This window comes from Aphelocoma coerulescens, chromosome 9 (assembly GCF_041296385.1).
Source record: "Aphelocoma coerulescens isolate FSJ_1873_10779 chromosome 9, UR_Acoe_1.0, whole genome shotgun sequence".
NCBI lineage: Eukaryota > Metazoa > Chordata > Aves > Passeriformes > Corvidae > Aphelocoma > Aphelocoma coerulescens.
Window position 1 is genome coordinate 10,951,821 of NC_091023.1, and position 15,052 is coordinate 10,966,872.

Consider the following 15,052-nt stretch of genomic DNA (forward strand, 5'->3'; position numbering starts at 1 on the left):
GAGGACTGGGTTTGTTGGCTGAGCAACCTTTTACTTTCTCACTCTTACTGGCACAAGGCACACTTGGCTCTCCCAACTGAGGGGTGCAAAGCAGTGAGGTCCCGGGGAGCTGAGCCAAAAAATAGTTCAGCATGTGGAAGTACCTGCTGATCTGCTGCAAAATTCATTGTTCAAAATGAAGCTGTGAGCTTTGTGGTATCTTCCTATTTTCTTCATAGGTCTGAGAATGCCGGACAATTCAATTTCATCTCTTCTTTTTGTCTGGGTGGTTTTTTTTTGTTTTTTTCTTTGTTTGTTTTTTTAATGTTTCAAAACTACTGAACAGCAACAACAAACGAGTTGAATAGATGGTAAAATTTCCAAGATTGAGCAGACAGATGATATCTCATGTATGGTCTCCCTCTTGGCATCAGGGTGTATTTTGGTCCTAACTGCCAAAGTTATTTCTGTTGTAATTGTATCAATAGCAAATTACTGTCTTGAGACTTCTAAAATTGAGAACTGAAATTCCAAAAAGATCTGAAGTTTACTGGAAGGTGGAGAAAATCCTTCTGTTGCATTCAATGAATGCTACAGCAGGACAGAAAGGCTGAGAGAAGAATAGGTTATACCTTAAGTAGGTCCTTTAGTTTTCCTTATATTTTTCTTCCAGATCATCAGTGGAGGACAGGAACTACTCCTTTGTCAGTGGAATTCTCTGAGGATTTTCATTTCTAATAAAATGTTACGAGGTCACTGCTATAGGTTTGCAGCTGACTTTTGTGCAAGAGCTGACTGTAGCTGGGAGCACCAGGCTCTGGTATCCCTCTGTCCCCTACACTGTCTGTCAGCTCTTAGAAGCCATCAGTGTTTAAAGGAAGAACAGCAGTTTTTTGTTTATCAGTGAAGTGGAGAAAGATGATTCTGGTGAGAAAAAAGTGGCTGAATTTTGCTATGGCTGCAAAGTAGTCTTTCACCACTACTTTGATGTCAAGATTGTCTGTGTGCTTCACAAGCTGGTTTTGAGCTCTTCTATTCTGCAAACTGTGATTGAGGGAAACACATCTATTGACTGTAGCTAATAAGAATATTTTGCTTAATACTTTCCTGATACGACCTACATGCTACATGTAAGAATGAGAAAATTGCTTTCAGAAAATATCAAATGCTATAAAAGTTAAGGCCTGTTTTGTCATCAGTGCCAACCGCAGACCAACCCCTTGATGAGTTCCTTGTGATGAATGAGCCAGCCAAGGTCCATGAAACCACTCTTGCAATTTTTTTTTTTAATTATGGGGGAGGGGGCTTGGTTCTCATTGTGTTTGTTTGTTTGTTGTTTTCTGTGGTTCTTTTTAGAAATGAAAAAACCTCATCTTTTTTACTCAGTGCAGTCATTGTTACACATGGTAACAGTGAGCAAAAAATGAGCAAAAAAGAATTGCTTTTAGGAGATGAGGAAGAATATAAGCTTCTATTAAGCTTCACCTTTAGAATTTCTAACTACAGTTAGAAATAGATGTATGTAGGATGCTTATCCCAGCAACCAAAAAAACCTCCCCTATCTCCAAGTTTGATGATTGGGCCTGGTGACTTTAACACCTTATTTGTAGTTTTTGTAACAATGCCATACGATCCAATTCAATGCACACTCTTTGCCTGTGCTTTAGTCTTTCTTGGATTGCACACTTTTAAAATCTCCAGTTAATTAACAAAAGGGAAGTGATATATAGGTCAAAGAAATCTCACTTGAATTGGTTAATACTTGTAATGACTAATGCTCACTTACTGTGGATTGCCAAAGAGAAACAAGAGGAAAAACCTGAAGGGATTTCTAAGGAACTTTCCATATTGAAAGATCACTTTCCAGGGTGTGTTCCCCTGTAGACTTATTCCACAAAACTCCCACTGGTGGCAGATATTGTCCTGTCATCACCGATGGAGGTATCATTTCAGAGATGCAAATTTACATTTGCACAATCTGTGTGTGCAGGAAGTTTCAGTCCAGCACCTCCTCTACCATTTTTTTACCCTCAAGGTGCATCTCATTACAGACACCATGGGAGACTCTGAATCATTGCAACATCCCAAGTAGTGTAAAGTCCTGCTGGAAGAGCATTTGTCACATTTTGACAAGTGCTTATATCAAATGGGCTGCTTCATTTAATGCTAAACCCCTAATGACAGATAGAACAGGCTTATAATAAGCCATTATGCTGCTAGTGTTTGCTTAAAAGTAAGAATTCTTCCACTTAAAGTGTCTGGAGTTCTTCTAATACCTTGATTTCTTGCCAGCTCAGAAGACTTTTGATGATAGAGTCACCAAAGTCCTTAGGGCTTTTTTTGTTTGGTCGGTTGTTTTTTTATTTCATCAACAGTGTGTTAGGTTTTATCCATTTCATGAAGAAACAATTTTTTAATGTGGTCCAAGTTTTTCTCCAAGTGCCTTCACCTTCCTGTCCTTTCAAAGGCAGAGCAGTAACAGTGTATGTGTTGTACCCTGGAGCTCTGGCCCTGGTTCCCATGTCCCTCGATGTCCTAGGTTAGGTACAAACATGCATAAAAGAGGACCAGTCTTTGATCTGAGGAAGGCTGAGCCTACTTACTCGAGGAGATGTTCTTGTGAAACACAGGTCACTTTGGAATGGCAGATTTCTGTCAAGCCCAGATTGTTTGACTTAGAACGTCTTTTGTGTCTTAAAACAGTTTATTTGTCTCTGGTTCTTGCCTTGTTGTTTACAGGAGCACCTGATGGTTGTGAGCAGGCTTGAGTGGTTGGACACAGCATCCTCTGCGAAGCCCCAGCCAAGGGCCCAACCAACAAGGCACTTTTGGGGCTGGCTGGAGTTGTCTGGGCTAGCAATAAGAAAGAAAGACTTTGAAAATGGGGACAAGCAAGAGAATGCTTGAAGCAGCCAAGGGAACCCTGGAGAAAGAGAGGAAAAATTACCCTGGCAGAGGTTTCCTTAACAGGAGCTAGGGCAAGGCTGCCCCTTTTAGGGCCTCCAAATGCCTCACAGAAATCAAGAGGTGAAGACCAAGGTCCAGGTAAGGAGGGTAAGAAAGTCAGTGATCTCGGTTGTGTTATGCAAAAGAACCTGTAAGAGTCAGGATGGAAGGGATGTGGTGGTGTGGTTTCCTTGGGAAAAGAGCAGGCCTCTTGGAAAGAGGGAAGTCCAAGCTAGCTGGTTTGGGCAACCATGGTTTAAAGCTCCTGATAGGAAAGTCCCTATAATGTAACAATGGAGTGCTGAAAAGCTGCAGTGATTGCAGCACTTGCCTTGAGAGGGCCTGTGTCCACAGCTGCTTTGCCAGGCTGCATGACACAGCCACTCCACAGGGTTAACTAACAGCTATTTAAAATTATCTTGATTGGTTTTTGTGTGGCAATCCAAAATAAGCAGGTATTACTGGGTATTTTTAAGCCGGTCTTCCAGTAACACATGACAAAACCCTGGCTGTGTTAATAATGTACTAAGTGGTCCAAGTAATCACATGTTCTATATGTCAAGAATGACTTAGTAAAACCTTCATGAGTTGTCTTGGTCAACTTAAAACTTTACCACTTCATCTTATTTAGTTCTTCTTTTGTCTCTTTTCTTTATAAGGTTTGTTTTATTTGTTTTAGGTCTTCCTGAGGAGGCAAAGAGAACACAAGAAAAAAAGCAGCTTCACATTTTTTAAATTATTCTCTTCTAATTTGATAAAAAACCATGTTTCAATTGAATTAATGAATAGTTTCAGCCCACCTAAAACTGCATTTTAATGAAAATTTTAAGTAGCAGATTTTTTTCCCCCTACCTCTATTCTTGTCTATTGCTTTTCAAAATTCAGAAAATGTCATATATATCTCCTTCATAATTGCCAAGGCACAGTATCTTTTTCTTCTCTTTTTGAATTGAATATTTTTAAAGTGCAAGCCCTCATTTTTTAGTTTTGGAAGGCATTTTCATGTTCAGGCTGTGGATTTTGGTTCCAGCAATTTTCCTTTTCCAAATCTTCTTTGGGATCTATGCATCTTGGGGAAACTCTCAGCCAAACCAGAGTAGTTGAGAAGCACTGACTTGTGTGGAAGTGGTGAGGCTCAGGCTAAATTTCAGTGTGGCTGTATGATCACTCTAGTGCTGAAAAGTTGCTGACAGCTTTTCTTGGTGAAGATTTGGGGATGTTAAACACATCTGTTTCTATCATGTGTTTAACATGATAGAATCCTTGAATTGCACTCATTAATTACATTAACTACTTAATTAATCACATTCCTACTTTTTGTAATCAGGTTTCTTTTTGTCTGCAATTGATGCTTGGTGGTCTCAGTCCTTTGCAGGAGATAGTGTATCCTCTCAAGTGATTCCTTCCTTTCTTCTCTTCCTCACCTTTGTAAGTTATTCAGAAAAATCTGCACTTCTGGACTACTTTAAGGATCAGAAATGTATTAGTCAAAATGTTTCTGCTGTTGTGTTTACTTTGCCTGAAGGCAAATACAAATTTAAATTGGAAGAGAAATAGGGCTGTAACAAGGCAAATATAATATAACTTAGAGCCCAGCTTGGCAGGCAGCTTTTAACTGTTTCCTCTTTTGACTATATGGTGTCTTGACCCTGGCTGGATGCCAGGTGCCCACCCAAGCTGCTCTATCACTCCACTCCTCAGCTGGGCAGAGGAGAGGTAAATAAGGAAAGGCTCTGAGATCAAAATAAGGGCATGGAGAGATTACTCACCAATTGCCAACACAGGCAAAACAGATTCAACTTGAGGAAATTAATTTATTAGCAATCAAATCAGGGTAGGACAATGACAGGTAAGATCAAACCTTAAAACATCTTCCCCCCACAACTCCCTTCTCCCTGGGCTTAACTGTACTCTCAATCTTCTCTACCCCCTTCCCCCAGCTGTTCAGGGGTATGAAAATGGGGGGTTTGGTCAGTTCATCACGTTACCTCTGCTGCTCCTTCCTCCTCAGGGGGAGGAATCCTCACACTATCTCCCTGCTCCCACATGGGCTCCTCTCTCCATGGGGCCACAGGTCCTGCCGGGATCCTGCTGCAGTGTGAGCTTCCCAAGAGGTCACAGCCTCCCTTGGGCATCCACCTGCTCTGATGTGGAGTCCTCCAAGGGCTGCAGGTGGATCTCTGCTCCCTCATGGGCTGCAGGGGCACAGCTGCCTCACCATGGGCTACAGGGGAATCTCTGCTCTGGCACCAGGAGCAGCTCCTGCCCCTCCTCCTGCACTGGCCTTGGGGTGTGCAGAGTGGTTTCATATATCCATCCTCCATATATTCACTCTTCTCTCTGGCTGCAGTTGCACAGGGCTTTTTTCCCCTTCATAAAGACATTATCCCAGAGATGCTACCATTGTTGGTGATGGGCTCAGCCTTGTCCACTGAGTCCTTCCTTGGAGCCAGCTAGCATTGGCTCTGCCAGACATGGGAGAAGATTCTAGCAGAGAATCCACCCCTGGTGCCTACCCACTACCAAAACCCTGCCACACAAATCTAATGAAGACTATTTTTTCATCCTTCTTTCCAATTATAGGCCTTGCCATCACCTTTGAGAGGTCTAATTCTGTGAAAAGGCGGTTGGCTACCCCAAGGGACTGCAGACAGAGTAGAGTCTTTGCAGAGAGAAGATAAACTGGATATTTAGAAGAAGAACACTGGATATTTAGCTTCTATATGTAGGTAGCAGAAAGCAATCAGCAGTGCCAGGATGGCTGCCAGGATGTTCATGGCAGGTGTACCAGGTCTCCTCATAACCTGCACTTTCGATAGATGGGAAGTTAATTTCCCCCAACAGGCACATGTCTTGTCCATAATTGCATCAAAGCAATGTCATTCAATAGTATTTCTAGATCTGTAACTTATGAAGTGCAACCTATAATTAGTGCAAATTGGCTTCTTCCTCAGATAACAATTTTTGTCAGTCATGCAAGTACTAAATTGCATGAAATCACTGGATTGCATCACAGCCTCTGAAGCTCCAGCGATATTGAGCAAGTTACTTCTGGAACTTTTGTGCTTGGGATTTATTACGCATTTACTCATCAGAGATTATGCAATGATTAAATCTCCATATTTGGCCATGTTCCTTTCAGCTACTGCCTTCTCATGCCCTTTGCTTTGTCAAAGGAGTCCTAAACCATTGGAAATTACAGAAGGGAATTTCCCATTTGGTTCTGTGTTTCCTGGTTGATCAGCTATATTGCTGTAAGGCTTTATTTTCATCATTTCAGAAAAGGTACTAATATGCAATAAAACAACATCTCTTTGTGAGGAGGAAAAACATGGAAACTATTGTTAACTGCCAGTTGATTAACAACTGTCATGTTTCTCATCTTATTGTAGGGCACAGGAAAAGATATTGACAGTGTCTGACATTCAAGTTGATAAGAGATGGTTTGGGCTTTTTTATTTTAATCTTTCACGTTTAATATTAGACCTAAACCCATAAAGTGACAATAATCAAATGGTTAATGATTATAAAATTCCTCCTCTTCAAAAGTCCATGAAGTGTTTTAACTCTTGTGTGGAAACCAGGTGGACTGCTCCTGTGCTTCTCTGTGATGGGGAGAGTGATGTGGTAAGCTCTTTCCCCCCAAAGAATCCCTTTTTTCCCCCCTGTATGGGGATGTTTATCAACGTTGAACTATTAAGTTCTCTTCAGCTCTTCAGACTTCCAGCAGGTATGTCTGTGAGTAAGAGTCCTTTGGGATATAAGAGAGGAAGCATATTATCAGGATGCAGCAGCTTGGTGACCAGGGAAATTTGCCTCTGGCTGTAGCTTTGCAGATGGTGTCTCAGAGCAGTTTGACTCTGCAGCTCTCCTCTTTAACATCCCCAAACTGCTCAGAACTGTCAGTTTCCCAGTATTACTTGGGAAGAGGCCCAGTTTTTCCTGATGCATTTCCTCTCCTTCCACAGGTCTGACTGAATGGCTCTGCAGCACTGGCACTTAGGCTGTCTTTGCCTCATCTTTTGTTACACACACAGGAAGGGTTTGAGCCTGTTCTCTGGAACAATGGGAGAAGAAGCTTAGGAGAGGATGAACACTTTGTCAGTCTGTGTTTTGCTGCTCTGCCTTACTGTGAATGCAGTTGTTGTGAGGGGATCTGAGGAGGGACAACAGAAGGGAGGGAAGCTGAGAAGCTGACAGCAAAGTCAAGTCAGGAAGACAAATAAGTCAGGAAACTAAAATAAGAAACAAACAGCTAAATGGGAAAACCTCACAAAAAATAATGTGGGCTTGATTGTGGCTTGGGAAGGACCCCAAGTTTAAGATAATGCTCAGGGAAGGGCCACATCCAGCTTGAGTATCTGCAAGGGTATTCAAACTATGCTTTCACATCCTGACCTGGGCAACCTGTCCCAGTGCCTCACTCCCTTGCTATGGAAAGCAGATTTCCCCATGTCTGATGGGAATTTTCCTTTTCACAATTTGTGGCTGGTACCTCTCATGCTTTGGCTGTACCCTCTAAGGAGACTCTGGGCACAGCCCCCCCCATGCAGGCACCAGGGTAGGGAAATGATGGCCTCCCTTGGCCTGGTGGCCCCCTCCATGTCCAGCCTTTGAACTGCAGCAGTGTTAAGACACTAAACACATTTATATGGCACCTGCAACTGACCCAGGAACAGGCTCAGAAGTGCCACTGGCCACCCGGGGCCTGGCAGCCCCATCTCTTGCCTGTGTGGCAGTCCCCAGCCAGCCCATACGGCTCCACTTGGTCACACAGGTGCCAAAGGAAACCAGGTTAAAAGTTTGGTTGGGTCACGGTGAACAACAGTCACTATCCCCTCATGCCCAGGGAATAATGAATAACACTTCCCTGGAACACATAAGCACCTCCCTGTTTTTATATATTTTTTTGCTTTCTGATTGCATTATGGGTTTGTGAAGATAAAAGACTGATAAGATACAGTTATGTGTCATATCAGAACCAGCAGAGCTTTCTTGAGCTGTTTGCATTAAACATTTTTGGATTGTTTTAACTACTTTGTGCAAATAAACTGAAGGTGCTTTGTAGACACCAAGTACAAACAAAATGACAGTGTTCCTAAAGTTTGGGCCATCCTTGTGGCTGTTGTAAATCTAAATCTTAACCTAATTTCCTAAATCAAACAAAACATGAGATAAAAGGAGCACCATGAGCATGAGTCCAGCCGTGATGAGGCACGTTGCCAGCCATGGTCAGTTGTGGGAACCACTGGTGTGATGAAAACTGCCTGAGGGCAGGAGTACGGGGTGAGCACTGCCTGAGTAGTGTCATCACTCTGGTATCCAAACTGCTAGTGTTTAGGTAGAAGTGTCAAAGCTCAGATGAGAAGATTCTGTCCAAGAAGCGCTGAATGGAGAAGAAATAGACATGTAGAGTCACAAGGAAGACTTGAGGTGCAAGGCCACCTCCATGTGGATAACAGTATGGACTAGGAAATGGCATAAGAAATGCCAAAGTTGGGTACAGGTGTAATAGATTTGGGATCCATTAAATCTGTACATAAAGGAAAAAACTGCCATTCTAGTCAGCTAGTTTGAGGCATTGCCTAATGCTGACAGATAGTCTTTTAAGCAGTGCAGAGATAGCTGCATACTGAGAGCATTGATCTTTTTATATTTTTGTGGCATTTCGCTGTGATCCATAAAGCAGTTACAAAAAACCGCATACATCAGGGCATGGGTTCTTTGTTGCCTCCTCCCCATCCTTTGGCCAGTTGCTGTGACTCTGCAGAGAAGCATGTCCAGTTTTTTTGATGCCATGCACACTGCAAGGTTGCTCATGTATACCTCAACCATATGAAATTCCCTAAATTCTCGCCATTACATAGAGAAATTAATTTCTCTGAATAACAATCTGTTCTAGAGTTCGAGCTGTTTACATTTCTACAAAGAAATAATAAGAACTCACCCTTTGATAGAGGTACTGAAACTCTGTGAAGGATAGAAGGCATGTAATTACAAACTGACTACAACTGTCCATGAGCTCTACCTTAAGAGAAGCCACTTAAAGCTCAGGTTACTCTATAAGCACCTGGAGCTGGCAGCAGCTCCTGTGTACACTGGCTGGCCAGGACATGGCCTACAGCCATAACAGTAGTTTCACACAAATCCTTGAACAGTATGGGAAAGTACCATCCTTCAGTAGCAGCTCAAACAATGTACTTGGAGTGGTGACAGAGCCTCTCCCTGGTGGTTTCTCTAGAGCTGTGCAAGGCAATTTCAAGATTGTGTGTATTTTTGTTGAATGTTCAGGAGTCACAATACTCTAGTATGGTTCGGGAAGCAACAAACTACAGCTATTGTTCATTAAGCAGCATTAATGCATCCTAGACAGCGCAGATTCAGAGGAGAATATAGGCCCCATTTCAAGTCTCTTTTAAGTTCATTCTGTTTCAGATGAAATTGTTCAGATGTTTTACAAACTGGCAGGAATTCATGGCAGGGAATGGTTAAGGAAATGGATAAGGAAACTGAATAAACCCATTTGCAGTAATCTGGAAAGCCTGATGTTACTGCGTTGGCCAACCAGTAAATATTAATGTAGTACTTTGGTGTCAGTGCAGCTTGTGACCCAGCTCCTGTGAGCTTAGCATACTGAAACAAATCTGGCTGGCTCAGCCCACCTCCCTCTATCCCCAGGCTGAGTTTATTAAACCAGGGCACAGCACACACACTTTCTGTAGGTAACATTTAAAGTTACCTCCATTTGACTTTCCTCATTTCACAACCCACACTCCTACCCCTAAAATTACACATGCTTCACCCACAGAACCATTACCTCACAGCCTTTTGCTTCCTTTTCTTTTAGACTGAATCTTTAAGCTACTTAAAAAAAAAAAAAAAAAACAAAACATTCCCCAGCACACTGTTATCTCTGGTTGTAGCACCCGGAAGGAGTGCTGGGGCCAAATTGGGCACGATGGAATTTGCTGTGGGGAAACCCGCTGATGACAGTGGAACCCGCCCGTGTGAATTCCCGTGGCTCCTGCCACCCCTTTATAAGCAGGTGGAGGTGCGGCAGGGCTGGCAGGACAAGCAGCCAGGCACTCGCTGAAGCACAGCTGCGTGTGTGGAGAGGGAATGATTGGCTGCAGCAGCAAGAGCATGGTCCTGGTTTCCCTGCTGGGGCTCCTGGTGCTGCTCCTGTGCGGCACCTCCGAAGGTGAGTGAACTCGGGCGTTCTGCCCTGGCGAGGGCTCCCGGTGCTGCTCGCAGCTGGCAGCACGATGAGGCTCCGCTGTAAGGGAACGGTTTCAGCAAAGTGTGCTGCCTCATCCTCCTCTTCTGCCACGAGGGAGCTGGATGGCTGGGGTTGACCAGTGAGTGCCCTAGACAGCTGGGCAGCGTGGGCCAAATGGGGTCAATTGACTTTGTTGTTTTCTTTCACTCCAGCACAAAGCAACCAGGATTGTTGCCTGTCTTACACCAAAGTGCGTCTGCCTCGGTGGGCCCTGAAGGGTTACACTGAACAGCTCTCCAGTGAGGTCTGTGACATCCCTGCCATCATGTAAGTTACTTTCTGAACTTCCTCTGTTTTTTCTGACATATATTAACCTTAGGATGTCTATTTGGGCTAAAACTATGATTTGAATGTTAAAAGCATGATTTTTCCTGCCTTTTCGAACAGTTAAATTAACTAAATAAATTGTATATCACACCTGTAAACAAAACACACAACCTCTAGTTGATAGGGACTACTAACTCATTGGACAGTCATACAATGTAAATAATAATTCTGACTCTTTAGGAATCAGCTGTGAAACAAAGACATGCTTTGTCTCCAGCTAAGGATGACTCTGGCCAACATAGAGTGCTCCCTTGCCAAAACCTGTGAACAGACACATAAGTGACAAGACTTCTTCTAATTCACAGGGATCGGATTTTTTTTTTACAAGGTTCTGGGCTAGGTGTTGATCTGTCACCTTAGCTTGATAGCAGCTATTCTCCTTAATCTTATAAATTGTTTCTGGCATCAGCTAAGGTCTTTGCCTCAATAGATCAAAGAAAATGAACACCAGTTTTTGGTGCAAAAAAATGATCCCTGAGACTGAAGTAGCTATTACATTTGAATTTCTTTTTGTTCATATAATATTGAGGTGTTTGGAGCATCCCATGTCTAGTGTTTATAAAAGCAGTTGCTATTGATCATTATACAGAGTAACTGTACTCTCCACAGCAATTACTGGCAGGGATTTCTAATGATTTACTGATTTCTTTATCATTATTTCTTTTCCAGTTTCCACACCTCCAGTGGGCTGAAGGCCTGTGTAAATCCTAAGGAAGGCTGGGTCAAGAAACATCTTCTTTTTCTGAGGTAGGAGTCAAATTCTAAATAACACCAGGCTGATGAAAAACAGGGCATGTATGAAAGCCTGTCTCTTGTGTCTCCTGAATGCCACTTTTGAGAGCATTGGCAAACACATTTGTCCTTCCATGTCCTGTCAGACTTAGCTGCTCCTCTCTAGAGTCTTCTCAGGGACAGTCATGTCACATGTCCCTTTCTTCCACCTGACCTACTCTCTCAGGAAAGAAGAGAAAACTATAACTGACTTGTGGCTGAGGTCATTATTTATGTGTGTTCTCTCTCCCTTTTAACAGCCACAAGCTCAGGAAGATGTCAGCCTGACATCGTTTCCAGCAAGGAGCTAAACACAGACGTGGCTGAAGAAGCACTGGGTTCAGGCTCTTGGCTGAGATAGTTTGTACACTGTTGTGTGCTCACTCACCTCCAACTCTGGCTTCTTTGGAACCGTTGACCTTCTCAAGTTGATTCATATTGCATCACTGTTTTGCTTGAGTTAAGCATGTTAAAGTTTCTATTTTTACTAATATGTGTATGTTACTGATATGACATGAGTACTATTTAGTAAGGACTACCTTAAGCTGTTGTACAGAGCGTGAATTTTATTAAGTTTATTGCAGGTTATTTTTGTTTTCTTCAGCATGTGTAAAGCAGGTTATTTATTCTGTTTATTTTGTTATTGTCTTGTGCCAAAATGTTTTCTTTAAGCTGTAGTTAGGATTATAATACCTCTTGAACTATTGTTAAACAAAGTCTGTTTGTAGAAAAAAAATGGAAATTGGAATTAAAAAAAAAAAGTTAAAATTGGCACTCTCTGGGATATGTTTATTTGTTTTTGATTGAAAATGTGACTTGTTGAAATTCAGTCCTTAGTTATGAGCCTCCAGCTAAAATAATTACACAGGTGTGTTGACACCTGTTAAAGCCACTTTCCACCTTGCTCACTCTGCTTGCCCTAGGGGTACCTATGACCTCCGTAAGATATAATCCCTTCCTCACCCACAGACAGCTGCTATACATCAAGTTTTTGTTTAGCATGAAGACTTAGCTTCATCTTAATCAGACTTGAGGGAACTCCTTTTGCCAGTTTATTTATCCAGGAGGAACCTTACACAGTGTTAGTGGGCAAGCTTCTAGCTTATTCACCAAGGAAGATTCATATGGTAACACAAATCCGCTCTCAAGGCGCTTTTTGTAGAGGAGAAACTTTCCTACTCTTTTTGTGTTTGCCTATGGTACCCTATGGCTTCCAGCATAATGAGTTTATCCTGATGCAGGGGTGTGGAGGGCTGTGAGCCCTTGGCACAAGAGCCCTCTGTACTCCCCTGGAGGAGAGAGATTAGAAGCCAACAAGACTTTGCCCAGAGATCAGCAACCTTCCTCTAGCTTATGGCGACAAAGTGAACCATCCCCAGCATGCCTTGTTTCTATATGGTAGTAGCCTGTATCCAGTTGGCTAATTGGTTTCTACTCCACCCCCTGCCTTTCCCATAAAAGGCCCCTGTTTCTGTCCCTGATTAGGGAGTTTTCTCCGTGGCTTTTTCTTCACAGGGGCTGCTGGACAAGAAAAGCTACCTCTGTGGACTAGCCAAATGAGGCTCCTGTCTCTCTGTCTCCCTGTTCGCCTTGGGTGGTTTCACAAAGAGCTGAATCACAAGAGCTGATATCACTTGTAGCAGAGAAGTTGCTACACTTGCTGAAATCCCCTGCTGCCCAGGGAGGCCTGCCACCGCCCCTGGAAGAGTTGTTCTTTGCAGGATGCTCTCTCTAGGAAGGTTGCAACACACTGGGTTGTCCACCCCTGGCCTCCTGAAAGCAATACAGGAGCTCTTGATGGAGGTCAGTGATGCCTGATAGGAGTAATAAGACTTCATGGAAGAGATGGTTCTAGGTGGACTGGGGACGACTGCTCAGCTTTTTATGTACTGTTGCATGGCCCACGTGGACTTCAGGAATGTGACTGTGTAGGATGTACAGGTGTAGTCCTCTCACTGTCAGCACCAGAGTCTTATGGATAAATTTACGCCTTACCTTTTAGTCATAGAAATACAAGCATTAATTTTAATTTAATTTAAACTTAAATGCAAAGTATTTTTGGTGCTCTTGAGAGAGGAGCTGAGAGATATTGGGTTTTTTAAAATGGTGTTTGAGTGCAAGGCTGTTATTTTCTGGTTTCAAAACCTGCTAAAACTTAAAACAATCTGCTTGTGGCTCTACAAATCTGGGAACTGTCAGTTCCCTATGAGTGAAGCTCTGAAGGAGGAAGTATCTAAAGGAGCAAAATTAATTAGCTTTAATTTCCTTAAGATAGATTCCTGTTATTGAGAACATAATGTACTCTCCACGGAGAAGCAATTATCTGCTTTTTCCCTGGGCATTTCCCTAACTTCTGGGCAGAACTGCAGAGCTCTGTCTCATACCTGCTAGCACTGGTGTGGGCTGTTTGGGCTCAAAGAGTTCGTAGGCTAAATCAGGTACCAACAAAATGGTACAGACATGATGAATGGGTCTGTGTTAAAAGTGTTGGAAGGTGACGTTCCCCACGCCTACCTTGGGAATTTTTGTTAGGAACCAGAGCTGTAAAGAACTTGGTGCAGAAAAACCTGGAGTCCTAGGGTTGAATTCAAAGCAGGGGAGCAAAATAAGGAAGTGAAGACCAATGTGTGGAATTCTGTGGGTGGTTCTTTACTCCCAGTTCAGGCCCCTTTAAAGTTTTGTATTTCTTCTGTAACTTGCCCTTCTTCTGGTCATCCATAGTTCTATTGCTACAAAACCCCACATGGTTCATCCACAGAGCTATGACTTGTGGGATTTCTTTTTAGTTCTTATTCTGGTCAAATTTTTTTTCATAACCAACTCCCTGGGAAGAAAAAAGATATTGAAAATATTGGTTTCTATGCTGAATATCAGAAATTGCTAAGGTTTTTATGTTACTGGTAGGAAAGTCTGTGTAGAAATAGCATGTCCCTCCATGCCTTCCTGGGGATACAAATAGGCATTGTAAGTGAGTGCTGCAACTCTAAAATCATCAGATCAGAGGCACATTTTTATAAGTAATCTCAAGTGCTCAGTTAAAAGTTCAGATAGCTCTGTAAATCATGACCCTTTATAGGAAAACCTGAATCCTGATTACTTTGGTGGGACTGTTCTGCATTTGAGTAGGTGAGTTTCTGTCTTCTCTCTCTCTTTGGCCTTCAGCTCCTAATTCAGCCTGTGCAATGAATAATTTGGAGACTTTTTCTCTTCCATTTATATAATTTAAAAAAATAATATTTTTTTTTTTTCTTGCAAAATGCTTTTTATTATAGCTTGGATATTTGGGAAATAGATATGAGAGCTTTCCCATCAAACTCTGAGCATAACTTTATACTTCAATTTCAAAGTGTCCTGCTTTCCCTGCATTGAGACCAGTCCTCAGTGATTCTTCTGCCAGCTGGAGTATTGCTATTGAATTCTATTTCTGTGTATTCTTTCTGTGTTCTTTTTATTTGTTTGTCTGGTTGGTTGTTTTTTTTTTGTTTGGCTTGGTTTTTTAAAAATAGGGGGGTTTTTGCTTCTTTTTTAATTCCTTTTTTTTTTACCATAAAGCAATCTCACACCTTTCCAAGTCAGGAATTGCAGTATTTTGTTGTGTTAGGATTTTTGGCAGAAAAATTTCTGTCCACATATGGAATCATAATTAGATTCAATAATTTCTAATTTTTTTAATCACACTCCAGCACAAAGCAACAAAATAACAGCATTGCACGGTCAGTGATTTTTGTAGGGAATAGCAAACCTTCTGAT

The 15,052-nt window shown here is 42.3% G+C and overlaps 1 protein-coding gene across 1 annotated transcript; it reads left to right on the top strand.

Moving 5' to 3' along the window:
• The first annotated feature begins 1,403 nt into the window (after nucleotides 1-1,403).
• CCL20 (C-C motif chemokine ligand 20) lies at nucleotides 1,404-12,073 on the top strand. Its single transcript, XM_069023851.1, has 5 exons — nucleotides 1,404-3,024; nucleotides 3,605-10,126; nucleotides 10,357-10,471; nucleotides 11,201-11,278; nucleotides 11,563-12,073. Exons 2-5 carry the CDS (start codon nucleotides 10,045-10,047, stop codon nucleotides 11,588-11,590), a joined length of 303 nt encoding a protein of 100 aa, XP_068879952.1. The 5' UTR covers nucleotides 1,404-3,024; nucleotides 3,605-10,044; the 3' UTR covers nucleotides 11,591-12,073.
• The last annotated feature ends 2,979 nt before the right edge of the window (nucleotides 12,074-15,052 follow it).

Bases quoted from the DNA above. Each gene is read 5' to 3' on its own strand.
- CCL20 (XM_069023851.1), top strand. From the start codon at position 10,045: ATGATTGGCTGCAGCAGCAAGAGCATGGTCCTGGTTTCCCTGCTGGGG. The intron at 10,472-11,200 runs GTAAGTTACTTT...TTTCTTTTCCAG, and splicing joins TGTGACATCCCTGCCATCAT to TTTCCACACCTCCAGTGGGC. The intron at 11,279-11,562 runs GTAGGAGTCAAA...CCCTTTTAACAG, and splicing joins AAACATCTTCTTTTTCTGAG to CCACAAGCTCAGGAAGATGT.